The 26,945-nt window shown below is 56.1% G+C and overlaps 1 protein-coding gene and 2 long non-coding RNA genes across 4 annotated transcripts in view; 2 read left to right on the top strand and 1 right to left on the bottom strand.

The window, feature by feature from the left end:
* Window positions 1-6,454: 6,454 nt before the first annotated feature.
* CYP2A11 (cytochrome P450 2A11) lies at window positions 6,455-25,985 on the bottom strand (the record flags this gene model as incomplete). Its single annotated transcript, NM_001171048.1, is given in 14 exon segments — window positions 6,455-6,465; window positions 13,365-13,380; window positions 16,162-16,176; window positions 17,256-17,267; window positions 18,289-18,310; window positions 20,507-20,827; window positions 21,214-21,355; window positions 21,633-21,820; window positions 22,210-22,351; window positions 23,254-23,430; window positions 24,311-24,471; window positions 24,626-24,775; window positions 25,464-25,626; window positions 25,805-25,985. Coding segments are annotated over 9 exon segments (1,485 nt in total). The 5' UTR covers window position 25,985.
* On the top strand, window positions 17,671-19,557 carry LOC138846447 (uncharacterized). Its single transcript, XR_011383931.2, has 2 exons — window positions 17,671-18,752; window positions 18,920-19,557. It is a non-coding gene; the product is annotated as an uncharacterized LOC138846447 (long non-coding RNA).
* The window catches only part of LOC138846446 (uncharacterized), a 66,702-nt gene continuing 64,531 nt past the window's right edge, over window positions 24,775-26,945 (top strand). For both annotated transcript variants that reach the window (XR_016224531.1, XR_016224532.1), the window contains exon 1: window positions 24,775-25,316. This is a non-coding gene — a long non-coding RNA (uncharacterized LOC138846446). The remainder of the gene's footprint in view (window positions 25,317-26,945) is intronic.

The following is a 26,945-nucleotide window of genomic DNA, read 5'->3' as shown; positions in this document are numbered from 1 at the left end:
GGGCTGGGCCAGGACAACCAAAGCCAGGACCAGGAGCTTCTTCCGGGTCTCCCACGCGGGTGCTGGGGCCCAAGCACTTGGACCATCTTCTACTGCTTTCCCAGGCCATAGCAGAGAGCTGGGTCAGAAGTGGAGCAGCTGGGCCGGCGCCGCGGCTCACTAGGCTAATCCTCCGCCTAGCGGCGCCGGCACACCGGGTTCTAGTCCCGGTCGGGGCGCCGGATTCTGTCCCGGTTGCCCCTCTTCCAGGCCAGCTCTCTGCTGTGGCCCGGGAGTGCAGTGGAGGATGGCCCAGGTGCTTGGGCCCTGCACCCCATGGGAGACCAGGAAAAGCACCTGGCTCCTGGCTCCTGTCATCGGATCAGCGCGGTGTGCCGGCTGTAGCGCGCCAGCCGCGGCGGCCATTGGAGGGTGAACCAACGGCAAAGGAAGACCTTTCTCTCTGTCTCTCTCTCTCTCTCACTGTCCACTCTGCCTGTCAAAAAAAAAAAAAAAAAAAAAGAAGTGGAGCAGCTGGGACTCGAACTGGCGCTCATATGTGATGCTGGTACTGCAGGCAGTGGCTTTACTCGCTATGTCAAAGTGCTGGCCCCTTTAGTCTTTTTTTAAATTTTATTTATTTATTTGAGAAGTAGAATTACAGAAAGAGAGAGGGAGAGACAGAGAGAGAGAGAGAGAGAGGTCTTTCAACTGATGGTTCACTCCCCAGATGGCTGCAGTGGCTGGAGCTGGGTCGATCCAAAGCCAGGAGCCAAGAGCTTCTTCCGGGTCTCCCACATGAGGGCAGGGTCCCAAAACACTTAGGCCATCTTCTTCTGCTTTCCCAGGCCATAGGCAGAGAGCTGGATCAGAACTGAAGCAGCCAGGACTCGAACAAGCACCCATATGGGATGCTGGCACTGCAGGTGGAGACTTAGTCTATGGTGCCACAGCACCGGCTCCCTCTTTTGGTCTTTAGATACACAAGCACATCAAATTGTTTCCAAAGTCACTTCAGTCAGCTCCTGTCACCCCATGCTTTTCAGTGTGACTACATTGGTGGCACAGGTTCAGTTGTCACAATTCATGTTCACTTTTGGGTTCCCCCATACCAGGTGCATTTTAAAAAATTACATGCAGTAACATTCAGTTTGGGGGCTTGTTTCTTTAAAAAGTTTTATTTATTTCCTCATTTGAAAGTGAGAAGGGCCAGTGCTGTGGGGTAGAGAGTAAAGTCGCCGCCTGCAGTACCGGCGTCCCATATGGGCACTGGTTCGAGTCCCGGCTGCTCTGCCTCCAATCTAGCTCTCTGCTATGGCCTGAGAAAGCAGTAGAAGATGGTCCAAGTCCTTGGGCCCCTGCACCCACGTGGGAAGACCTGGAGGAAGCTCCTGGCTCCTGGCTTAGAATTGGCCCAGCTCCAGCCACTGGGGCCAATTAGGGAGTGAACCAACGGATGGAAGACTTCTCTCTCTCTCTCTCTCTGTGTAACTTTGACTTTCAAATAAATAAATAAAAATATTTTTTAAAAAAAAGTGAGGTAGAGAGCGAGCAAGCTATCTTCCATCTGCTGGTTCACCTCCAAATGCATGTAACAGCTGGGGCTGGGGCTGGGCCAGGCTGAGTCCGGGAGCCTGGAACTCATTCGGGGTCTCCCACACGGGTGTCAAGGACCAAAGCACTTGAGGCATCACCTGCTGCCTCCCAGGATGAGCCTTAGCAGGAGGCTGGGCTGGAAGCAGAGCAGGGTCTTGAACCCAGGCCTCCGATGTAGAGTGCGGGCATCCCAAGTGGTGTCTTAAGTGCTGTGTCAAACACTAACCCTTCTTTGCGTTTTTTGAAAAAAAAATTTATTTGAGAGGCAGAGGCAGAAACAGAGACAAGAAGAGGAAGGGAGAGGAGGAGGAGGAGGAGGAGAAGGAGGAGGAGAGAGAAAGAGAGAGAGAGACCACTCCCTCCTACTGGTTCACTCCCCCCAAATGCCAAAACTGGGCCAGGGTGAAGCTGGAAGCCAGGAAGTCAGTCCGGGTCATGGTGTGAGGGGTAGGGATTCAACCATCTGAGGCGTCCCCTGCTGCCTCCCAGGGTCTGCATCCATGGGAAGCTGGAGTCAGGAGCTGGAAACTGGACCCAGGTACTCACCATCGGAACCGCTGCCCCCCGTTCTGTGGATTTGGACAGAACCCGCCAGCAGCCCTGCCAGTGCGGCACTGGGGGCTGAAGCGCGTGGACTCACAGGCACCCCACCTCGTTGCTGTTCCCTGGAACGTGTTTGCTGACCCAAGAAATGGCAGACGGTAGCCTGTCCAGTAAGCACAGAACTTTCCAGAGGGCTTGTCCTTCCTGTGGTCTGCCTGCAGGATTTCCTGCTGCCGGAGAGGCGTGGTGGGGGGACGAATCATAGGGTCCAGGGTGGGAGGGAGCGATGGCCGAGCGGGGCAGAAGCACCGGGTGGAGAGCGGGACTAAATGGCGGTTTGCACAGGAAAAGCTTTTTTTTTTTTTTTTTTTTTTTTTTTTTTTTTGACAGGCAGAGTGGACAGTGAGAGAGAGAGACAGAGAGAAAGGTCTTCCTTTTTCTGTTGGTTCACCCTCCAATGGCCGCCGCAGCCGGCGCACCGTGCTGATCCGATGGCAGGAGCCAGGTGCTTCTCCTGGTCTCCCATGGGGTGCAGGGCCCAAGCACCTGGGCCATCCTCCACTGCACTCCCTGGCCACAGCAGAGAGCTGGCCTGGAAGAGGGGCAACCGGGACAGGAAACGCTTCTGCCTTTGGCGAGCACCGCCGCGAGAAGGCTGCAGCCCTGACAACAGGTGCAGTGCTGGGCCTGCTGGCGGTTTGCTTCATGTACCCTCGCTGCATAGACGAATGAGCCGATTTTCCTGGACGCGCTTTCTGAGCACACAAGGCTGGCGGCCAAGCAGCAGCAGCCACACTTTGGGAAGATGGGTCCTGGCTCCGACCTCACCTCGCCTCCCACCACCCATAGAAGGGACTCCTCAGGGCCCCAGGCTTCTCGGAACACTCAGCAAGCGCCTTTTTCAGAACCTGGTACCTGGACAGCGCCAGCCCACGCTGGGAACCCGGCTCTAGGTGTCGGAGGAGGGAGGGGAGACCAAAGGGCACAGCTCTGTTCCTTCAAAGGAGTTGCATCAGGACTTGGGGCCGGCGCTTTGGCGCAGCAGGTAAAGCTGCCACCTATGATGCTGTATGAACGCTGGTTCCAGTCCTGGCTGCTCCACTTCCATCCGATCCAGCTCCCTGCTAATGCTCCTGGGTAAGCAGCGGACGATGGCCCAAGTGCTTGGACTCCTGCCACCCATGTGGGAGACCTGGATGGAGTTCCAGGGTCCTGGTTTCAGCCTGACCCAGCCCCAGCTGTTGGGAGCATTTGGGGGTGAATCAACAGATGGAGGATTCTCTCTCTCTCTCTCTCTGTAATTCTGCCTTTTTAAAACATAAAACATATTTTTTTTTGAAAGAAGAGGGCAGTGACTTGTTCACGCTATGTCACGAAGCTCGACCTGTGGCAGGTGATTGAGGACTGTCAGTCAGTGGATCAGCAGGCGCTCTGGGGCGAGGCAGACGGGGGCACGGATCCCAGCTCTGCCTCTTCCTTCCTGTGTCCTGGGTAGGTGACTGCTCCTTCGTGAGCCTCATGGCATCACTGACAAATCAGGGTGCTGTTCACACCCTCTGTCTTGTGAGCATTATTAACAGTACAGCTCAGTAGACTTTTGCTGCCTGTTCTGATCCTGGAGCCGCCACCCAGAGCGGGGAGCACGCTCTTGCCGGCACTGCTGGTGCCCCCTCCTGGCCTTTTCTCCCGCCCCAGCCCAGAAGGGAGCCCCTGCCCTCACTTCAAGCATCATTCATTCATTTAACCCATTTGTTCTTGCAGAGAGCGTCATGCGGAAGGTCCCCCAGGTCTGGCTGCGTTTACTCAGGGTTACCCCAGGGTGGTGAGACGGGTGAGAACGTGGAGCCAGGGGACAGCAGGTGTCACTTGGCTTCTCCGTGCCTCGGTTTGCACGTCTGTCCAACAAGGATAAGAGTAGCATCTAACTCGTTGCGGGGTGGGGGGGGAATGTCACAAGGATTCAATCAATCGAAAAATATGAGACGTGAAGGACAGTGTTTGGCACACAGGGAGAACTTGGCATGGGTCACTGCTACCAACTCTGCAGCCAGGAACAGTTTCCAAGCTCCTGGCCATCTGGTCACCCCTTGGCAGTGAGGGAAGGACCAGCAGCGGGGCCCATTCTCAGGGTCACACAGAGAGTTGGAACAAAGCCTGGATAAGAGCGCAACACCTCTGCCACCCCTGAACCCCAGAGATACCTGGCATTTGGGTTAGCTTGAGGGCTGAGCCTGGCTCATTTGCTGAGCAGTGCTGGTGTGGACCAGTGAGAGCCGGGAGGTAGAGGGGCAGGGGAGGTGGCTCCTCCCCCGGCTTCTTGAGCTGTTTGCTGTCACACCTGTGTCCTTTGTTAGCTTTGGGATTATGGGGATTAACCTCCACCTCCTCCCCCGTGTCATCTACCCCTGTGTGAACGTGGCCAACATCAAGCCCTTCTGCAGAGACTCCAAACCAAACAATCCCAGCACCGACTGGTCCCAGCTCTCTCGCTCCTGGCTGTGTCTCAGAAGGATTTGTGGTTACAGAGAGAAGAAATATCACCTTCTCTTTTTTTTAAGAAATAACATTTACTTGTTTTTGTAATTGATTTGAGAGAGTGAACAAGAGAGAACACTCTTATCTTCTGGTTCACTCTCCAAATACCTGCATAGCTGGGACCGGGCCAGGCTGAAGCCAGGAGCCGGGAGCTTGATCCAGGTCTCCCACATGGATGGCAGGGGCCCAACCGCTTGAGCCATCGCTGCTGCCCCTCCAGCGTCTGCATTAGCAGGAGTGAGCGCGGGGACTCGAACACATGCTGACGGGGGAGAGTGCCGAATGCCTGGCCCTAGGATCTGGGGAGTCCGAAGTTCTCAGGTTGTCATAGCAATCAAATTTGGGGTGCAAGTGTCAAGGGGCAACACAGCTTGCTGGGTTGTGACAAGATGGGGAGCACCGAGGTTTTCCAGTTGTGAAATGCCTCCGAAAGCAGGTAGACTGACGGGTGCAGAGAATGGATGGACAGACACACACGCGATACAGCAAGCGCCGTAAAGCCCCTCGTGCAGTTCTCCCAACTTCTCTGTGTATTTCCCAATGGTCAGGCAAGATATTGAGGCTTCCGTGACTCTGACCGGAGCCAGCTGATTCCTTCAAGGTCATCAGTGGAGGTTTTCAGCTGTGGCCAGGTCAGCGCTCTAGGCTCGAAGGAGTGTGTCACAGCGCAGCAAAAGGCTTTCTCTCCAAGGATCCAGGGTTAGACTTCTGCCCTTGCAAGTGGAGGGAATCTTAGTCCAGGCAGTCTAAGCAGCAAGGTAGCTCAGGCTGGTGTTGGCAGCAGTGGGTTAAGCCACTGCGTGTGATGCCGGAGCCCGTATCAGAGCCGGTCGGAGTCCTGGCTGCTCTGTTTCCCATCCAGCCCCCTGCTAATGCACCTGAGGAGGCAGCAGAAGATGGCCCCAGAGCTTGGGCCCCTGCACCCATGTGGGGGGACCCAGATGGAGCTCCAGGAGCCTGGCTTCAGCCTGGCCCAGCCCCAGCTGTTGTGGTCATTTGGGGAATGAACCAACCCTTCTGCACTCTGCTTTTCAAATCAATAAGCAAATAAATCTTAAAGAGAGAGAGATTGTGACAGGCTGGATTCAGGCCTTCAATGATAACACATTCCCTCCCTAACAGGCCTTATCCAAGTAGCGGGGTGGGGTGGGGTGGGGTTGCTGATGGCCTGAGGCCTACCTGGTGTCTAGTAGATTGTATTATTATTATTTTTTTTTTTAATTTTTGACAGTCAGAGTTAGACAGTGAGAGAGAGAGACAGAGAGAAAGATCTTCCTTCTGTTGGTTCACCCCCCCCCCCCAAATGGCCTCTACAGCTGGCACACTGCGCTGATCCAAAGCCAGGAGCCAGGTCCTTCTCTTCTGGTCTCCCATGCAGGTGCAGGGCCCAAGCACCTGGGCCATCCTCCACTGCACTCCCGGGCCACAGCAGAGAGCTGGCCTGGAAGAGGAGCAACTGGGACAGAATCCGGCGCCCCAACTGGGACTAGAATCCGCAGTACCGGTGCCACAGGAGGAGGATTAGCCTAGTGAGCCGCGGCGCCGGCCTAGATTGTATTATTTTAAAAATAACTTTGTGCCTCCGTACGTCTCTCTTTCAAATAAACTGAAAATAAAGACATAATGTACATCCAGGACAGGCATTGGGGCAGCAGCTAACAAGGCACCACTCTCCCGTGCTGGAGAGTGGGAGTCAGCAGGTGGTAACTTAAGTAGTTGGGTCCCTGTCATCCCTGGAGGAGACCCCATGGAGTGCCTGGCCCAAAGCTGGCTGTTGTGGGCTTTGGGGAAGTGAACTAGCAGATGGAAAATCTCTCTCTTTGCCTTTCAAATACATAAAAATAAGCAAATTAAGAATGAATTAATTTTAAAAAGAAAGTCACTTCCTTTCTACCACCAGGGGAGAGCACACTTGCCCCTCCCCCACTCCAGGTTCCTCATGCACCTGACCTTCCTAGCTAAGCCCCCCCTCCCCCACATACACACACTCAGGGTGGGCAGGCTGTAGAGCCGCACAGGCGGTAGCTTCCTGGTGTTCCGCCAGCCCGCAGCAGCTTCCCCCAGTGCCTCCCTCAGTTTGTAACCAGTTCTTCCCTTAACCTCTCTGTCATCCCATTTGAGTGGGGCTTCCTCTTTCTGCTAGGACCCTACCCGAGCTAGCGTCCTGTCCTGTGGCTGAGCCACAAGTTACTTAGATGGTCACCTGATGATGGACGTGGGGGTTGTTACCGATCTGTCACTCTTAGACAAAGCTGCCACGGAGAAGCTGGTCCCCCAATCATTTTGGACACATTCACGTCATCTGTGGGAGATGTGGAATCACCGAGTCGAGTTCCAATGCTGTCAAATCCGGGGTGCACCTGCTAAGGCCGACTCTGAGGGGATGAGGGGGAGGAGCCGAGGCTCAGCTGTTCCCTGGGGGCAGAGGTGGGCTTGAGCGGCTGCTCAGGGTAGGCAAATCCGGGAACTCTGGGAGGGTGGCTTGGATAATCTAATCAAATAAGTGAAAGGTCCCATTATACTTGCTTCCCGTCTTGCGATCTCTGGTTATGGGTTGGAGCAGTTTTTCAAGGACCATATGCGAAAATTCTGAATATAAGATGGTGATGCTTCAGGTCTTCCCGTGTTGAGACCAAAGTTTCCAGATTTATGCACCTCAGGCGTGTGCTGGAGACGGCGCATGAGTGTTCAAGGCTGGTGTGTTTGTTGTGAAATGCGGGGTTCCCTGTTGCCCCTCCCTGCAGTCAGCGGCCAGCACCCAGAAGCAGAACCTGAGCTGTCAACACAAATCTGAACGTGCTTGGAACTTGATAACGGCGGTGAGTTATGAAACACGCAGGGCCGTGAAGGTCAAACCTCTCCGTACTTGTGGGGTGCGGAGAGGGAAGGGGAGAGCGGGACAGGCGTGGCTCCAGTCAGCGCAGCGCCACCTGCGCTACTTTTCGGAGCTGTGCAACTGCAGGGCTGGCAGCCAATGCCTCTGGGACTTGCTCTCCTCGCCTGAGAAATGGGGACATTGACGTTCACACGCTGCACGCCTCTACCCCTGACGGTCCTCACTCTGCCTGTGGCTCCTCCATCTTTTCCAGCCTCTCTCATTAAGTCTCAGGGAAGGAGGGAGGGAGAGTAAGGGAGGGGGAAGAGAGAGGGAGAGAGCGAGAGTGAGAGAGCTCCCCCATCTACTGCTTCCTTTCCCAGATGCTCAGAATGGCCAGGGCTGGGCTGGGCCAAAGCCAGGAGCCAGTCCCATTCAGAGAGCGGAGGGTGGGGAACACCCAGAGGGCACTGGTCTGGGTGATTCTGGAGTCCAGCTGGGCGCACCTTGCCAGGCCTGTCACTCTGGGGGCTGCGGAAGTTCCCCTGTTATGTCTCCCCCCACCCCCATGGTCCCTTGGTGTGGCTTCCAATCTATTATTTTCCATTGCTTTGGCTGGACTCTCAAGATTCCCAATTTCTGTTCCCCGCTCAGCCACTTCTGAGAAATCTTTGGAAAACACACACCTTCAACCCCTTTCTCAGCTGCGTTTTATCTGTAGAGAGCTGGGGACGGGGAGGTGCGTGCGTGTGTGTGTGTGTGCGTGCGGTGTAGCAAGCTAAGCTGCCGCCTGCAGTGCCGCCAGCCACAGCTGAACACTCGTGGGAGGCACAGCTGCTCCACTCTCTGATCCAGCTCCTGGGATGTGGGTGGGAGCCCTGGCTGGAGTTCTGGGCTCCTGGCTTCGGCTTGTTACAGCCATCGCGGCCATTTGGGGAGTGAACCAGAACTCTCTCCCTGCCCCCACACATCAAGTAAACAACTAAGTCTTTTTTTTTTTTTTTTTAAATAAAGCTGAGGGGGTGTCTAGAGATATTTTAAGCAACAGCAAAATGCTTGGATAGCTTCAGTTTTAGTCCACTCTGATGGAAAGCTTTGCCGATACAATTCTCCTAAATCCGGTTGGTTTTCTGTGTATTTGAGCCCAAACGACCCCTCAGGATTGTTTCCAGCTGAGTTTTCCTCTCTAAAGTTGATCGTTCTACTGCAGGTGCCCCAGGCTTCTGTGGGAAAATTCATTTAAGAATCATCAGAGGATCCCACTAGATGTCACGTTAGCCATTTTTCAGGGACACTAAAAATGAGGCTAAAATCCACACCTGATTTGGTCTTCGAAGCCAAATGAAGAAAACGTACATTTTCCAAGCAAGCCAGGGTGGGTCTCTTCTATTCCTGCAAAGTTCCACTTCCTGTCTGAGGTCATCTGCTTCTTGCTCTTCTCTCACGCGGCTCCTAACAGTCAGCAGAAACTTTGAACATTCTCCCCTGAAGTGGCTCCTTGCTCAAACCCAAACTCGATTAGCTACATTTTCTTTATTTAAAAAACTGTTAAGCTTTTATTTATTTATTTGAGAGAGAGAGAGGAACACTCCCATCCACCTGTTCACCTGAGTGCCCACATGGCCCCAGGCTGGGCCAAGCTGGGAGCCAGGGAGCCTGGAAGGCAGTCGAGGTCTCCTGGGTGGAGGGACCCGAATGCTTGGCCATCGGTGCTGCTTCAGCGCCTGCATTAGCAGGAAGCTCAAGTAGAAGTGGAGCCAGGTGTGGAACCCAGACACTGACAGGATGCAAACATCTTTTTTTTTTTTTTAAGATTTATTTTTTTATTTGAAAGGCAGAGTTACAGACAGTGGGAGGGAGAGACAGAGAGGTCTTCCATCCGCTGGTTCACTCCCCAGATGGCTGCACTGGCCAGGGCCGGGCCAATCTGAAGTCAGAGTTTCATCTGGATCTCCTACATGGGTGGCAGGGGCCCAAGCACTTGGGCCATCTTCTGCTGCTCTTCCAGGCCATTAGCAGAAAACTGGATTTGAAGTGGAGCAGCCAGGACTCGAACTGGGGCCCATATAGGATGCTGGCGTCATAGGTGGAGGCTTAACCTGCTGCACCACAGCGCCAGCCCCAGTGTTGGATATTTTTATCTCAACCAACAAAGACAATGGTTGTGGCCAAGCATCCCTCAACCTGTGGGGAGTCCCCAGCTCAGCTGTCTCAGGTGCAGTGTCAGAATTGTGCCGGTCATACTCAGCTTCAGTCTCCAGGGTCGGTGCTGTGGCTTAGCCAGTAAAGCCGATGCCTACAGTGTCAGCATCCCATATGGGAACCGGTTCGAGTCCCGGCTGCTCTGTTTCTGATCCAGGTCCCTGCTAATGCGCCTGGGAAAGCAGTGAAAGATGGCTCAAGTGCTTGGGCCCCTGCTACCCATGTGGGAGACCTGGAAGAAGCTCCTGGCTTCAGCTTGGCCCAGCCCTGGCTGTTGCGGCCATGTGGGGAGTAAACCATCGGGTGGAAGACTTCTCTCTTTCTATTTCTAGCTCTCCCTCTCTCTCTGCTCTGGCTTTCAAATAATCTTAAAAAAATCTGAACCAGACTTGGATGCTTTTTCCACCTGATTTAAATGTTTTTCTCCAAGAACAGGCTTGTACATTTGCACGATCCAAGATCCAGAAGGTACAATGCATTGTAAACTGAAAATTCTCCCACTGTCTCCTTACCCAGAGGCTACTAACGTTACCAGTGTCCAGCACATTCGACACAAAGCAATAAATTCCTATCTGGTGTACTGGTCAGGGTGGGCTGGAGTTTGTATAACACAGGAAACCGAATTCATCAGATCCAAAGCGTGCTGGCCGGTGACTCCGATAGGTGAGACCACCTATGTTCCATCTTGGCCTGAATCTCCCCTCAGCTGGGGCAAAAGGTCTCATGCCAGCGAGTAAGCTCTGTGGCCCAGTGGCCAGCTGGTTGGGACACAGGCGTCCCACACCCCAGTCCCGGTGCGAGTCCTGCCTCAGCCTTGGGCACAGCTCCCTGATAGTGCACCTGGGAGGCTGCAGGTGATGCCGCAAGTGCTTGGGTCCCTGCCAGCCACATGGGAGACCAGGACAGAGTTCTGGGCTCCCAGCTTTGGTCTGGCCCAACTCTAGCTGTTGTAGGCATTTGGGGGAGTGAACTAGTAGACGGGCAATCTCTCTCTCTTTGTCTCTCTGCCTCTCTCTGCTGCTCTACCTTTGAAACAAAGGAAAAGTAAGTCAATAAAATTAAAAAACAATTCATTCCTTAAAAAAACACCTCTCTGGTCACAGGTCACACACACCTTAGTTCTCCCCACCCCCGATCAGAAGCAGTCCCACGGTCCCACTTAACCCTGGGTCAGCGTTCTCAGCTTCTTCCCAAGAGAATACGCACGTGGACAGCCACATCCGACACAGGCATTGTTGGCTCATGTGCCTGTTACAAAACCAGGCGTGGCTGCGGTTTCCCAATACCTCCCCCCCACTGCTTGGTAGAAAACAGCCATCACGTGAGAAATGGGCTGTCAACACATATCGGACAATGTTTGCAACCTGAGATTTGTGGTTTGTTATGAAACACACAGTACCCTGGAGTTTGGATTTCTTCCCCCTTGGCATCTGCCGTCTGTCTGTAGACTGTGGACAGGGCGAGGGAAGGGGGCAAACCTGAAGTGTGCAGCTTCTGCAGTCGGGTGGTTGGCCGCTGGAGCCCCGCTAAGTCCTTCTGCTTGGTATCTGGACTTCAGTGGTTCCGCGTCTCAATGTGCTCACACGTAAAATTTTTTTAAAAGATTTTTTATTTATTTATTTGAGAGGTAAAATTACAGACAGTGAGAGGGAGCAAGAGAGAGAGAGAGAGAGAGAGAGAAGAAAGAGAGAGAGAGAGAGAGAGAGAGAGGGATCTTCCACTCGCTGGTTCACTCCCCAACTGGCCACAGGGCCGGAGCTGGGCCAATCAGAAGCCAGGAGCCAGGAGCTTCGTCTGGGTCTTCTGTGCAGGCACAGAGGCCCAAGGACTTGGGCTACAACCTACTGTAAAAGTGCTGTCTCCACTAAAGTGAAGTTTGGGGACCCTTGTTCCTGTCTCAGACATCAAAGAGTATCAGAGCCCTCAGCACCCAATGGCTTTAGAATGGAACAAAATGTTTGCAAAGTATTTATGTGACAAGGAATTAGTGTGCAGAATAAGCAAGGAGCTCAGAAAGCTCAACAGGGAAAAAACCAGTTACGAAACGGGCACGATCTGAGCAGACATCCTCTAAAGAAGACGCAAGTGGCCCAGATACACACGAAGGATGCTCAACGTCCCTCATAATCAGGGAGGTGCATATAGAAACCACAGCGGCCTCATCTCAGAACTGCTGGAAACAGAAAGCATGCTGTGACGGTGCAGAGGGAGGGGCCGCCCCCCCCCCCCCAGCCCGTGGGAGTGGGAGTTAGCACAGCCGCTCCGGAAAACAGCAGGGAGCGTTCTCTGAAGGCAGCCACGAGCGGCAGGTGCATGGCCTAGTGGCTAAGGTGCCAGTTAGGATGCCCGTGTCCCAGATCAGAGCGCCTGGCGTCAGTGCCCAGCCCTGGCTCCTGACTCCAGCTTCCTGCTAGTGCAGACCCTGGGAGGCAGCGGCAACGGCTCAGCCAATAGGGTTCCTGCCTCCACGTGGGAGACCCGGATGGAGTTCCCAGATCCAGGCTTTAGCCCAGCCCAGTACCGGCTGCTGGAGGCATGTGGGGGAATGAACCAGTGATGGGAGCTCCCTCTCTCTCTTTCTCTCTCCTTTTCCCAAATAAATAAATGAATAAATAAAAATTTAAAAAGCTAAAAATAGAACTACCTTCTGATCCAGCTATGCCAATACTGGGTGTATTTCCCCGGGAAATGGAGTCAGTACGTCAGAGTCAGCAGCATGGCCGCGTTTAAGGCAGTGTTAGTCACAGCAGCCAAGGCAGGGGACGAACCAGAGCACTCACTGGAGAATGACCGCATGACGAAAACGTAGCTAGAACGCAGCGCGGTGTCGGTGTCGTTAGACCCTCAAGGAGGATGAAACCCCGTCTCTGCAGCAACGTGGGGGACCTGCAGGACGTCGCTCACATTAGTGAGATCCGTAAGGCGCAGACAGACACACGGTGCACGTCTGCCACGTGCGGCCGCTCTCTGGAAGCAGACAGTAGCACCTCTGTCACTGAAGGTCAGCCGGGGGATGGAGGGAGGGGACAGGTGTACAGCAGATGTGCACACACAGCTGCACCGGGGAGTGACAGCCGAGCAGCCTGGCTGGGATCCACAACAGCTGATTATGCAACCAGTCTTCAAAAAGTTCCTGGAAAATGCAAATGAAGGGAAAGCTGTGCATAGATTTAAAATGTTTGCACCAAACTAAAATTCCTTTAAAACCAGAGTTCCAGAGAGAATTAGGCTTCAGTTACAGAACATAAGAAAGTTCTAGAATCCTGCTGAACACTGTGCCCATGCACACCACAGGTGCTATGCACCCAAAATGTTGGTAAGAGGTTAGATTGAATGTTAATGAGGCAGAGAGAGAGAAATCTTCCATCCTCTGGTTCACTCTCCAAATTATTGCAATGGCCAGAGCTGGGCCAATCCAAAGCCAGGAGCCAGGAGCTCTTCAGGGTCACCCACGCGGGTGCAGGGCCCAAACACTTGGGCCATCCTCTACTGCTTTCCCAGGCCACAGCAGGGAGCTGGATCAGAAGTGGAACAGCCGGGACTTGAAGCAGCATCCATATGGGATGCCAGCACTGCAGGCAGCGGCTTTACCCGCTATGCCACAGCGCCGGCCCCCATAACTCTGCCTTTCAAATAAACAAATCTTTTTTTTTTTTCTTTGACAGGCAGAGTGGACAGTGAGAGAGAGAGAGACAGAGAGAAAGGTCTTCCTTTGCCGTTGGTTCACTCTCCAATGGCCGCCGTGGCTGATCCGATGGCAGGAGCCAGGTACTTATCCTGGTCTCCCAACAAATCTTTAAAAGGAGGACAAGATGATGTTAAAGACATAACCCACACAGCAGCAGACAACCCACAGAAATTTGCAAAGAAAGAAGAAATGAATTTTGTCTCTGTCCTAATTCAAATGAGAGAACCACCACAGAGATCTAACCAGCTCAGCTTGCACAATTCTGATGGAAATAATAATAATAACAATAATAATAATAAGTGGACCAAGCTTCTGGTCACTGGGAATCAGCGCTGTCCCACGGGACTGGACCAGCGGGGCGCGGACGGAGACGAACCCCGGCCTCACCGTGCGCGCTGACGCCAAAGCACAGACAGCCACGGCCACCGCCACGCGGGAGCTGCCAGGCGGCGAGGGGGGCGGCCAGGAGCGAAGGCCACGGCTGCGGTTTCTCGTGGGGGCTGCAGTCTCCGTCTCGTTGACTTTACAGAGCTTTGTTGTGACAGTGTCCTGAGACAGATCCCGCCGGGGCGTGCGCGGAACCCCAGAGCGGTGGTGCGAGCAGGAGCGCCCCGAGCAGGTGAGGAGCCGGGCGGGCGCTGCCCCCTCGCTGGCTGTGGGACCCCAGCCGAGCTCCTCCAGCCTGCAGGCCCCCCTGCCTCCCTTGCACAGGGAGACAGCAGCCCTCCCCACCCCCACCCCACCCCCGCTGCCACAGTGACTGGTGCAGAACAGGCGCCCAGAAAGCTGCTCACGGGGAGAGAAGAGCTCCAGGAGCGGTGGGCGGTGGGCGGGTGTGCCCTGCGCACAGGGGCGCCCCTGAGAGCCCGGCTGGAGGAGTTTGGGAATCAGATGTCCCAGGCGGTGGATGCGCAGCACTGCGTGCCTAAAGCGCCTGAAATGTGTTCTCGCGTGCTCTCTCTCTCTTCTATTTATTTTTAAAGATTCATTTATTTTACTTGAAAGTCACAGTTACACAGAGAGGAGAGGCAGAGAGAGGAGGAGAGGTCCTCTATCCACGGGCCCACTCCCCAGATGGCCACAATGGCCAGAGCTGAGTGGATTCATAGCCAGGAGCCAGGAGCTTCTTCCGGGTCTTCCACGCCGGTGCAGGGGCCCAAGGACTTGGGCCACCTTCTACTGCTTTCCCAGGCCACAGCAGAGAGCTGGATGGGAAGTGGAAAAGCCGGGACTTGAACTGGCACCCGTATGGGATGTCGGCGCTTCAGACAGTGGCTTTACCCGCTAAGCCACAGTGCCGGCCCCTGTGGTGGCTGTTTTGATGTGTCAACTCATGCCCATCACCGTAGACCTCAGCTGTCAAACACTGATCCAGGTGTTACTAGGAGATTTTGCAGGTATAAGTAGTTCTTCAAATTTTTAAAACTGATTCATTTATTTATTTGAAAGACAGAGAGAGAGAGAGAGTGAGAGAGAGATTTTCCATTCATTTGATCACTTCTCAAAATCTCACAACAGCTGGGTCTCAGCCAGGCTGAAGCCGGGTGCCAGGATCTTCATCTAGGAGAGAGAGATCTTCTGTCTGCTGGTTCACTCCCCAAACAGCTGCGATGGCTGGGACTGAGCCAAGCCAAAGTAGCCTGGAACTCCATTCGGGTCTCCCATGTGGATGTCAGGGGCCCATGTGCTTGGGCATCCTCTGCTGCTTTCCCGGGTGCATTAGCAGGGAGCTGGATCACATGTGGAGCAGCCGGCACTCAAGCCGGTGCTCATTTGGGATGCTGGCACCCCAGCGGTGGCTTAACCCGCTGTGCCATAGCACTGCCCCTGCAAAGGACTTTGCTCCACGCCCAGGGTCTCCCTGTGAGCATCCGCCAATAGGGAACGTTGGGGGACGGGGGTGGGGCGAGTGGAATCCTGGTGGAGGGACAGAGACTTCACTTCCTGTTGACTGTTACTGCTGTCACCATCCCCTTCCCTTCATCAGAGCCTGCAGACGAGAGGGCTGGGGCCGAGGCCAGAGGCACGCAGGAGCCAGGCACGGGAAGGGGATGTTTGGTGACCTTGGGGCAGGAGCTGCCTGGAGCTGCATGGTGAGGAGTGGACTCAGGAGTGGGGCAGAAGCTGGGGGGGGAGGGTTTCTGGAACAGGTGCAGTGAGTTGAGAGTTCACCCCCAAGTCCCCTGCCCGCTCAGCTTCAGGGGATGGTCCATGAACAACTCAGAAAAGCAATCAGCGGGGCCAGCGCCGTGGTGCAGTGGGTTCAGCCGCTGTCTGCAATGCCGGCATCCCATATGGGCACCGGTTCCAGTCCCGGCTACTCCACTTCAGATCCAGCTCCTGTGGCCATTTGGGGAGTGAACCAGCGGATGGAAGACCTCTGTCTCTCCCTCTCTTTCTCTCTCTACCTTTGCCTTTCAAATAAATAAATATATTTTTTTAAAAAAAGCAATCAGCATTTAGAAAATTAAGTAAAAGAGAAGAGGATAAACCATATCAGAGCTCCTTGGCTAGGGTCAGCAGCGCCGATGCGGGATACATGGCGGCCATGTGCTTGCACACGCCCTGGGGCAGCTGCGGACAGCACATCTCCCTCATTCAGGGGTGTGGCGTCTAGATTCCCGTCCTTATACCCCAGCCCAGAAAAACGTCTCCTTAAAATTTCCCCTTCCCTCGGAGTTCCTCTGGAGGCAGGGGCTCCACAGGACCCTTAGGGTCCTGCAGTCAGATCTGCCCTGGTGTGGGACCCTGGGAACGCTGCTTGGCCTTTCTCTGAGCGTGTGTGCATGTGTGTTTGTGTACATGTGTGTGTGCCCATGTGTGTGTGTGTGTGCACATTCATTGTTAACATCAGCCGCCGTAAGCTCACTTTCCAGGGTGATTTAAGGGGCTGAGTGAAGCCAGGCACTAGGGGTATTATGGGCTGAACAGTGCATGGCCTTCCCCACCCGCAGTATCTACTGAACCCCTCTCCCCCCGTCATCAGGATGCAACCTTTCTTGGAAATAGGTTCAGTGCAGGTTGAAGCTCAGGAGAGGTGGCTGCGGTGGGGGGAGGCCGCCAGGGGCACCACTGCCACCAGCGTGGCCAGAGCCCAGGAGGAGGCGAGCGGATTCCCCTGCAGATGCCAGAGGCCTTGGTCCTGCCAACTGTGTGATTTTGCATTTCCTGGCTTACAGCTGTGAGACAGGGGCTGGTGCTGTGGCACAGAGCTTAAGCCTTTGCCTGTGACCTCAGCATCCTATGTGAGCACCAGTTTGAGTCTCAGCTGCTCTGCTTCCAATCCAGCTCCCAGGCAATGCTCCTGGGCAGGTAGCAGAAGATGGTCCAAATACTTGGGCCCCTGCACCCACGTGGGAGACTCAGATGGAGTTCTGGGCTCCTGGCTTTGGTCTGGTCCAGCTCTGCCAGTGTGGCCACCTGGGGAGTGAACCGGTGGATGGAAGATCTCTCTCTCTATGTCTCTCCCTCTCTATCTGTAACTCTGCTTTTCCCTCTTCTCTTCTCTTCTCTTCTCTTCTCTTCTCTTCTCTTCTCTTCTCTTCTCTTCTCTTCTCTTCTCTTCTCTTCTCTTCTCTTCTCTTCTTTCCTTCCTTCCTTCCTTCCTTCCTTCCTTCCTTCCTTCCTTCCTTCCTTCCTTCCTTTCTTCCTTCCTTCCTTCCTTCCTGACAGGCAGAGTTGACAGAGAGAGAGAGAGAGAGAGAGAGAGAGAAATGTCTTCCTTTTTCCGTTGGTTCACCTCCCAATGGCTGCTGCGGCCGGCGCACTGCGCTGATCTGAAGCCAGGAGCCAGGTGCTTCTCCTGGTTTCCCATGTGGGTACAGGCCCCAAGCACTTGGGCCATCCTCCACTGCACTCCCGGGCCACAGCAGAGAGCTGGCCTGGGAGAGGAGCAACCAGAACAGAATCCAGTGCCCCGACCGGGACTGGAACCCGGGGTGCTGGCGCCACAGGTGGAGGATTAGCCTAGTGAGCCACGGGGCTGGCCATCTTTTTTTTAAAAGATCGATTTATTTTATTTTATTTGAAAGTCAGAGTTACAGAGAGAGAGAGAGAAAGAGAGAAAGCAAGGTCGATCGGTCTTCACTCACCAATTGGCTGCAACGGCCGGAGCTGTGTCTATCCGAAGCCAGGAGCCAGGAGCTTATTCTGGGTCTCCCACACGGGTTCAGGGGCCCAAGGACTCAGGCCATCTCCTACTCTTTCCCAGGCTATAGCAGAGAGCTGGATCGGAAGTGGAGCAGCCGGGTCTCGAACTGGCACCCATATGGGATGCCAGCACGGCAGGTGGCGGCTTTATCCACCACTACACCACAGCACCAGCCCAACTCTGCTTTTTAAAAGCATAAATAAATCCTTAAGAAAGAACTATGAGTGGGGCTGGCTCCGTGGCTCACTTGGTTAATCCTCCGCCTGCGGTGCCGGCATCCCATATGGGTGCCGGGTTCTAGTTCCGGTTGCTCCTCTTCCAGGCCAGCTCTCTGCTGTGGCTCAGGAGGGCAGTGGAGGATGGCCCAAGTGCTTGGGCTCCTGCACCCATGTGGGAGACCAGGAAGAAGCTCCTGGCTCCTGGCTTCAGATCGGAGCAGTGCTGGCCATAGCGGCCATCTGGGGAGTGAACCAGCGGATGGAAGACCTTTCCCTCTGTCTCTCTCTCACTGTCTATAATTCTACCTGTCAAATAAATTAAAAAAAAAAAAAAAGAACTGTGACACAGTGCATTTCTGCTGTTGAAGTCACTCATAGTCATGGCAGCAGCCCTAGTACAAGGGCTTAACGTGGTGTCTGGCACGTGACAGACGCTTAGCAACATGCTTCCTGCTGTTGATGCACAGCAAGAACATGTGTGTGCATGTGCACATGTGTGCGTGCACATGTATGTTTTGACTCTGTAGATTCTGACCTTGGCAGAAGGGGGTGGTGAGGAGCCAGCTACCCAGAAACACCACCACTCTGCCCCTCCCACCCTCGAAGTCTCTGAACTTCTAGAACTCTCCAGCCCTGGGCTCCGTGAGCTGAGGAGTAAGCAGCAAAGCCTGGCCCGAGGGCAGGGCTCCTGCTCCCATCTCTGCCCTGGCGCGTGTGCGGGGAGCCGGCCCCGCAGAGCTCCAAGCCGGCGGCGTCCTCATTGGACGGGGAGGCTGGGAGTGCGGCTCCTCTCAGGACCTCTGATTATGCCCTGGTGGACTGCAGGCGTGAGTCTGGGGACTGGGGGATTGATCCTCGTCCTCTCTCCCTTCATCTCTCCTCCCTTGCAGGGCAGAGCCCTGCCTGCCAGTCTGTCTGTCCTGGAGGCGTCTCCTGGAGAACCCTGCCAGCTTCAGCCCCTACTCTCCTCTTTCTCAGAAGGAATATTCCGCTTGCAGGACTAACCTCGGAATGCCGTTCCCAAAGGTGCGTGCAGGGAGCCGTGGGAAAGCCCTGAGCACTGGGAGTCCCAAGAACTGGGGACCCAAACACACTGAATCTAAGGTTCTGGAAATCGGAGATCCCAAGCCCCACGCTTTTGAACGGTGTGCTCAGAATCGTGTCCAAGAGCTGACAGCTTTGTTTCTCCACAGTTCTAAGATTCCCTGAGTTGAGATTTCTGGAAGGCTCTTAAGGAGACACGCACGTGGATGGACGTGCTTCAACTCTGACCCTGGACTCGGCCAGGGCGGCCCGTGCTCTCACCCTCATCCTCACCCAGGGAGCTGGAAGCAGCCTCTGCGTGAAATCCAAGTCACAAAGCAGACGTTGGGGTGAGAGGAGCGTTCCCGTCGCTCGACTCAAATGCCAGTCCCCAAGGACTCTGTGTGTGTGTGTGTGTGTGTGTGTGTGTAGCATTTAGTTTAAGAAACATAGAGGGGGCCTGCGCTGTGATGTAATAGGTAAAACCACTGCCTGCAGTGCCGGCATCCCATCTGGGTGCTGGTTCAAGTCCCACCTGCTTCACTTGCGATCCAGCTCTCTGCTATGGCCTGGGAAAGCAGTAAAAGATGGCCCAAGTCCTTGGCTCCTGCACCCACATGGGAGACCTGGAAGAAGCTCCTGGCTCCTGGCTTCAGATTGGTGCAGCTCTGGCCATTGCGGCCAATTGGCAAGTGAACCAGTGGATGGAAGATCTCTCTCTCTCTCTCTCTCTCTCTGTCTCTGCCTCTCTGTAATTCTGCCTTTCAAATCAATCAATAAATCTTAAAAAAAAAAAAAAAAAAAGAAACATGGAGGTCCAAGGCTGATGGATACAGGTGTTCAGGTTGTGCACTGCTTAATGCCACTTGTAAGGGGACGCACCCTGACTAATTTGAGAGTCGGCAGGTGATCCTGAAACTCAGATCAGCAGAGTGAGTCCACGACAGGGTGGGCGTTTGGCCTGGTGGTTAAGCTGCAGGTTGGGACGCCCATATCCTGGGTTTGAGTCTTGGCTCTGCTACCGATTACAGCAGCAGGTGATGGCACAGGGATTGATTGGGCCCCTGCTCCCCAAACAGGGCACCTGGACTGGGCTCCAGGCCCTGGCTTTCATCTGGCCCAGCCCTGACCATGTGGGCATGTGGGGTGGATGGCACCTCTGTCTACGTCTCTCTCTGTCTCTGCTTCTCGAGCAAGGAATAAGGAACCTACAATGGAGCGTTCATGCGTACACTCTGGGCAACACACAGTCCTATCCTTGCATGTGTGTGTGCACACGCTCTCTCTCTCACACTCATGGCCCATCCAGAGTGTGCAGGCATTCTCTGAAAGTGTTTCTCCCTCACCCTCTTCACCAAGAGGCTGGCTTCCTGTCCCCAGGCAGACTCTGGATTGGACCAGCCGCCCTACGTGGTGGGGGCTCGGCCTGGGCCGCCCTGCTCCGGGTGTGTGCAGCAGTGGGCACAGGTGTGGTGAAGCCTGGCCAGCTGGGACCCCATGCACCCCAGCCAGGGCCCTTCAGGTTATGTGCGGATGCTCTAAGCTGCCTTGCTTTTCGGAACGAGCCCAGTGCGGGCAGAGAGGTGTATTCAGGCGCTCGGCTGGGCACTCGGGCTCCGGGCTCAGCTTTGTCACCTGTGAAATGGGCGTGGGTTCCATCCCCCCGCCCACTCCCACCCCCTACGGTGAGGGGAGAGAGTACTGCTCTCAGCACGGCGCTGACACGTAGGACTTGCTCAATAAATAATAGCTGTTATTAGAATGTGGTGTGCTGTTATTAGAATGCGGTGCGCGCATCTCCAGCAAGGCCGACCCCCAGGCCCTGGCCCTCGCCCCGCCCCTCCCGCAGCCCCGCCCCTTCTCGCAGCCCCGCCCTCCTGCTAGCCCCGCCCCTGCCTAGCGCGGCACGAAGCTCATGGTGTAGGTTCGCGGGATCGTGGCGAAGCCCACGTGCTTGGGGGACACGTCGATATCCTGGGGCGCCTGCTGAGAGCGGAAGCGGAAGTTCTGCATGATGGTGGTGAAGAAGAGGAAGAGCTCCATTCTGGCCAGGCCTTCTCCGAGACAGTAGCGCTTTCCTGGAGCGGAGAGGGGGGGCGGTGAGGGCCGAGCCCGTGGCCGACCCGCGCCCCGTCCCGCGCGCGGGGTCGGGGAGACCTGCGCTCGGAGCCTCACTTTCCCCGCGTGGGAAGTGCGGACGCCGCTTCCCCTCACCTACAAGTTCGGGGAACACGGGGCTGAAAGATGCCTGTTTGCTGCAATATTTGAAATCCATGTATAAACTTTGCTCCTCGTGTGCGTTTTCCTGTTACCCTTGGAAGACCCCTCCTACGCCTGGATTTCAGTTTTTTTGTTTGCTTTTTGAGTGCCCAAATAAACACATCTTCCAATCCTGTTTTCTGGGAACTGTTTGAAGCCCCCTCATCCCCTGGGAGAAGCCTGGCCGCCCTGCGTGGTCTCTTACCGACGGAAAAGGGCATGAAAGCGTCGCTCTTCTTAAACTGCCCCTTCTCATCCAGGAAGTGCTGGGGGTAGAATTCCCGGGGCTTGGAGAAGAACTTGGGGTCTTTCAGCACAGAGCCCAGCATGGGGAACACTTCGGTGCCCTGGCGGGGGGAGGGCAGGTGAGTCAGGGGCTGGCATGGGGGTCAGGGCGTCAGAGAGGAGCTTTGGCAGACAGAAAGCTCCTGTCCCTGAGAGGGGGCATTTAGGGGGTGCGGGGTTCATGTCCTAAGGCAGGAGGTTCTAGGGAAACGGGCCTGGGGGGATGTGGAATCCAGGAATCCCTGTGCTTGGTGAAGTCTTTGCAGGATGGGACAGGGGCTGGTACGAGGGGTGGTGGGGGGCAGGCTGCAGGTCCTTCTGGGCTGGGCGGGGCAGCACCTTGGGGAGGAGGAAGTCCCGGAACTTGGTGTCCCTGGTGACCCTGTGGGCCAGGCCCATGGGGATCATGTCTGTGAATCTCTGGATCTCGTGGATCACCGCCTCTGTGTAGGGCATCTTTGCCCGGTCCTCGAACTTGGGCTGCCGGTTCCTGCCAATCACTCGGTCGATCTCCTCGTGGACCTTGGCTGGGGGAGCAGAGGCGCGGGGTTTAGGAACTCATAGGGCTCAGTGCAGGGATGATCGTCCCAGTACCAGCGCAGCAGGGGTCTGTGTATGGCCCAGAGCAGGGTCTGGTTACCCTGGCCAGGCTGGGGTCCTCGGGGGTGTCACGGGAAGGAGTGGGCAGTGGACACTCAGTGGGCTCAGCCCAGGAGTGACTTGCTGGTGTCTCACACGTGCCCGGCATTTTACCAGCTGGTGAGAGCCTGGTGCCTGTGAGCTAAAGATTGCCCTGTCGCCGGACAGCAGGGTGTGTCTGAGGGCGGGGTGCAGGGGATGTGGGGACCCTGTGGCAGGCTCAGAGGAGCTTTAGGGCCCAGGGCCCCCATGTTGCTGCCCGCCTGCCCCGCCTCACCCTCCACATCCGGGTGTTTCATGAGCAGCAGGAAGCCATAGCGCATGGTGGTGCTGACGGTCTCTGTGCCCGCAAAGAAGAGGTTGAGCGTGGTCATCACCAGGTTCTTCATGTGGAACTCCGACTTGGGGTCCTTCTTCTCCTGCAAGAAGAGCAGGGCTTCCAGCTGAGCCCGCTCCCCAGGCCCGGGCACCCTTCTGGGTTGCCACCTTCCAACCCATCTCTCCTAGGCCCACAGCTACGGTGGGCAGAGGGCCCGGGGACCTGTCAGGCTTTCAGCTCTGTGCCCCAGCTGCTGGCTCCACCTGAGGTTCTTCTGCTGTCCTCTTTGTCTGGCTGACCATCCTTGGAGGGGGGAGTCAGCCTAGTTGTCACTCTTTAAATGGTAGGGATATTTAGAGAGGGATCGAGAGAGCGAGAAAAGAGGACAGAGGTGGCAGGTGTGGTGAGGCGGAGAGAGATCTTTTGGGCTGCAGGTGCACAGAGGCAGCACCATGGTGACTCTGATCCCTAGATGTCCTGAAGAGGCTTCCTCCCTAGAGCCTGCGAATCTCAGAAGCCATAAAGCCCCTTCTCCTATCCTCACACAGGAGGACTGACCTCCAGACAGGGTGGGGACCCTCCAGTGTCACCCAGGAAAGCCAGACGCCCTGTGCTGGCCATGCAGGCATCTCCGATAAGCAGGATAGGAAAGGCCAGAGAGCCAGGTGGCTAAAAGCACCAGCCCAGGGTCCGAGGGGCCAGGATCTGAGCCAGAGCCACTGCTCCCTCGCTGGAGGACCCCACGCAAGCCACTCACACCCTCGGGCCCTCAGTTTCCTTATTTGTAAAACTGGGGACATAACAGAACCTTGTCCAAGAGCCTCAGTGAGTTTTCCTAGGGGAAAACCACAATGCACGCCGAAGCCCGCGGAAGCGGCTGTGGCACAGGAGGATTTGCACGCACAGGTCCTGTCCCCGGACGGTGAGCTGGGATTACAGGGTTGACTATGATGGGGGCTCATTTGAATGTTCTCCCCCTGTACCCCCCTGCCCCTGCTGCACCTCCTGCATGCGGATGAGGAAAGAGTCGATGAAGTCCCGCGGGGAGTTGGGGTCCAGCGTGCGCTGGTTCCGCTCCACCTTCTTGGCTATGAAGTCTCTCAGCCCCTCCAGCTCCTTGAACGCCTGTTGCTGCGGCCCTGGCAGGTGCTTCATCACTGAGTAGAACATCTCATAGAGCTGAGGGCAGGCAGAGACGGGGCAGGGAGGGGCGGCCTCAGTGGGCGGCACCTCACGGGGGCAAGGCAGGCAGCCGGCTCAAGGCACCTGTCCATTGTTTAGGTGCTAGGGGGTGGGGTGTGGGAACACAGGTTATCGAGCTTTTGCGTGGGTTGCATGTGGGCGCCACTGTCCAAGAACTTAGATGAGATGGGTGGGGACACACATCTGGGTGTTCAGATATTCAAGTTGAGGTTGGGTGGGAGTTTAGTTATCCAGGTGAGGCTGCCGTCGGACAGGGTCACCTGTTTAGCTGTTTAGGCACTGGGGAGGGCTTGGTTGGAGGACACATATTTGGGTGTCTGGGGAGCCATGTGCCCCCCAAATATTCATGTGTTGAGGAGTCTGTCCAGGCATGCAGGTACCTATGTGGATGGAGCAGGGGACACTTGTCCAGATATCCCAGGGGGCTGGTCTTGGACACCCATATAGATGTCAGATTATTTTGAGGGGCTGGGTTTTGCAGTGCCAGGGGTTCAGGAAGTGGGTTGAAGCAGCTGCTGGTGGGGGTGAAGCTACTCAGATGGGGCAGTAGGAAGCCTCTGTTAGATGTTACAGGTGAGCACCACCTCAAGTTGAAGGCGGAGTTGAAGACATGTATCTTGCCTGCAGCCTCTGTTTTGGGGGGCATCTGCTGAGATACCCCGATGTCCCTGGAGACTGAATTGGGACACCTGTCCCAGGTTTGGGAGCAACTGTCCAGTGTTCCAAGAGTGGGGGCTGGCTCTGCCTGGGGGGCCATGTTTGGAAGTGGATAGGAGTTTGGAGCCACAGTGCCTCCTGGGTGGGCAGCTAGCAGGTGGCGGGAGAGGCGTGGGAGGGCCAGGCCACACTGGGTCACCTGCCCCGTGGGCGTGGCTGTGAACTGGAAACTTCCCAACATCATCCGCAGCAGCGACAGGAACTCCTTGTCCTCGTAGTCAAAGCGGTCCCCGAAGACAATGGAGCTGATGACGTTGGAGACCGTGCGGCTCAGGAAGAAGGTGGGGTCGATGAAGGCGCCTGCGTGGGGTGGGGGGTGGGATGGAGGTCGGGGAGGGGTGGGTCCGGCGTCAAGTCGGGGACCGCAGCCCATCCCCACGCCATCCCCAGAGCAGCCCCTAGGGCAGGGCGCGTGCACCCACCCCCCACCCCCCACCCCCGGACGCCAGCTCACCGCGCGTGTCCCGGAAGGCCTCTATGAGGAAGCCCGCCTCCTCCTGGATGCGCTCCTCGATGCCGCGCTTGCCCACGCCGAAGTCCCGCAGCGTGGAGATGGCGAAGCGCCGCAGCGGCCTGGCGCGCTCCCAGCTGGAGAACACCACGCCTGGGGAGGTGAGCGCGGGGGCGCAAGGGTCAGAGGGCGGCGGGGCGGGCCGAGGGGCGCCCGAGAGGCGGAGGAGAGGGGGGAGAGAGAGGGAGAGAGAGAGAAACAGACACCGGCTGCTTCACTCTGTGCCAGGCGGAAGCAGGGAGCCAAGAGCTCCGTGAGGTCTCCCAGGAGGGTGGCGGGGCCGGCTGTGCTTAGCAGGGAGCAGAGGTGGGACTGAGCCCAGGCGCTGTGGTGTGGGATGCAGGCTCCCGGGGGCGGCTTAGCTGCTGCCCCCACAGTTCCGCCTCACGTGAGGGTTTTGAAGCAGACCCTGCGGCGGGAACACCGTGCGTGGAGTTCCAAACGGTCTTTTGGGCCAAAACAAACATCTTTCAGTTCTGTTCCCCAGAAACTTAGGGAAGCCCCCTGGCGGTGCGGGGAGGTAAGACTGAGGAAGAAGAGGGAGGCAGGGAGAGGGAGAGCCCGCAGCTGGGGAAGCCCAGATCCTGGTGAGAGAGGCCGGGAGAAATCAGGATGGAGACGGAGACGCAGACAGGTGAGAGTCAGGCCCGGGGAGAGGGGGCAGGCGATGGGACCAGGGCTCAGCCGCAGCCTCTGCTGGGCAGGAGAGTCCCCGGAGAAGCCTGGGGAAGCTGGGGCCACCCAGCCACGCCGGCCGCTTCCTTCCTGGGGTCCCCCTCACCGTAGCCTTTGAAGAGCCAGTCGAAGGTGGCCAGCTCGCCACGCCCGCTGAAATCCTCAGCCTGGTCCACCAGCGCCTCCTTTACTGCCTCCTGTCCGCACAGCACCACGATGCGCCGCGGGCCCAGGTGGATGGTGAACACCGGGCCGTAGCGCTCGCTGATCTGATGGAGGCGGGGTGGGGGGCAAGGTTAGGGGGAGCCATCTCCACGTACCCGAGGGGCTGACACCCCAAAATCTGGCCTTTCCTGGCGGGGACCCTCAGACGGAGCCTTTTTTCCTAAGACCCTGGTCCGTTCCCAGCCTCCCTGGCTGCCCGCACCTGGCTCCTGCCCGTGGTACCTTCATGAGGGAGTCGTACATCTGCTCTGTGTTCAGCTGTAGATAGTTCCCGATGAAGGGCAAGGGGGTGGGCCCAGGGGGCAGCTTCCCCCAGAGCTTCCTCTGCCGCCAGACGGACAGCAAGATCATCACGGTCAGGCATGCCAGCAAAGCTGCCAGAAGCAGCCCTGAGGCCAGCATGGTGGCGGTGAGAGTGACAGATGGTGGTGGCCGGGATGGCTTCCCTTTATACTGCTTGGGGACAGAAGGGTGGACTTTGATCCTGGTTATACAATGGTTTCATTTGACCTCCCAACTACACCCCTTGCCCTGCACCCCGCCTTGCTTGGGGTAGAGCCAGCAAGGGGGGTGGGGACATGGGGTACCCGGGCAGATGAACAGAGAGAGGCTGCCAGACTGACTTGGTGGCACCTGCAAGGAGACCAGGGCTGTGGATCTGGGGGAGGGTGTAGCAGACACGTTCCAGCCTGAAGATGTTTTTTAGATTTATTTATTTTGCTTGAAAGGCAACGAGAGAGAAAGAGGGAGAAAATGAGATTTTCCATCTACTAGTTCATTTCCCAAATGGCTACAATGGCCAGGACTGGGCCATGTTGAAGCCAGGCACCCAGAACTCCATCTGGGTCTCCCATGTGGGTGGCAGGGGCCCAAGCACTTGGGCCATCTCCTGCTGCCTTCCCAGGTGCATTAGCAGGGAGCCGGCACCAGAACTGAAGATTTTGGACACAGGGGAGTACCCGAGCTTCGGGTCTGTTGGTCTTTAGAGTGTCAGAAGGGAACCCCGTAGTTGTGGGGAGAATTAGAAGGTCCGGATGGTTTTGGGATGAGACAGGATGCATGGCTTTCGGTGAGAAGGGACATAGGTTTAGGGGTCTTGGGAGGGGCGGGTCCAGAGGTGTGGATTTGGAGCTCTGGGGGCAAGGAAGGGCCCAGCACTGTGGAGTCCCCGGGAGGAGAGGGGAGAGAGCTCTAGAGTGAAGCTACTTTTTTTTTTTTTTATGATTTATTTTATTTATTTGAAAGAGTTACAGAGTGAGGCAGAAACAGAGGGGGGGGGTCTTCCATCCGCTAGTCCACTCCCCAAATGACCACACTGGCTGGAGCTGCACCAATCCGAAGCCAAGGGGTTCTTCCGGGCCTC

Source organism: Oryctolagus cuniculus, chromosome 18 (assembly GCF_051225735.1).
Source record: "Oryctolagus cuniculus isolate XC-2025 breed Fujian yellow rabbit chromosome 18, ASM5122573v1, whole genome shotgun sequence".
Classification (NCBI taxonomy): Eukaryota; Metazoa; Chordata; class Mammalia; order Lagomorpha; family Leporidae; genus Oryctolagus; species Oryctolagus cuniculus.
The sequence above is the reverse complement of the archived record's forward strand: the minus strand, read 5'-3'. Positions and strand labels throughout refer to the sequence as shown.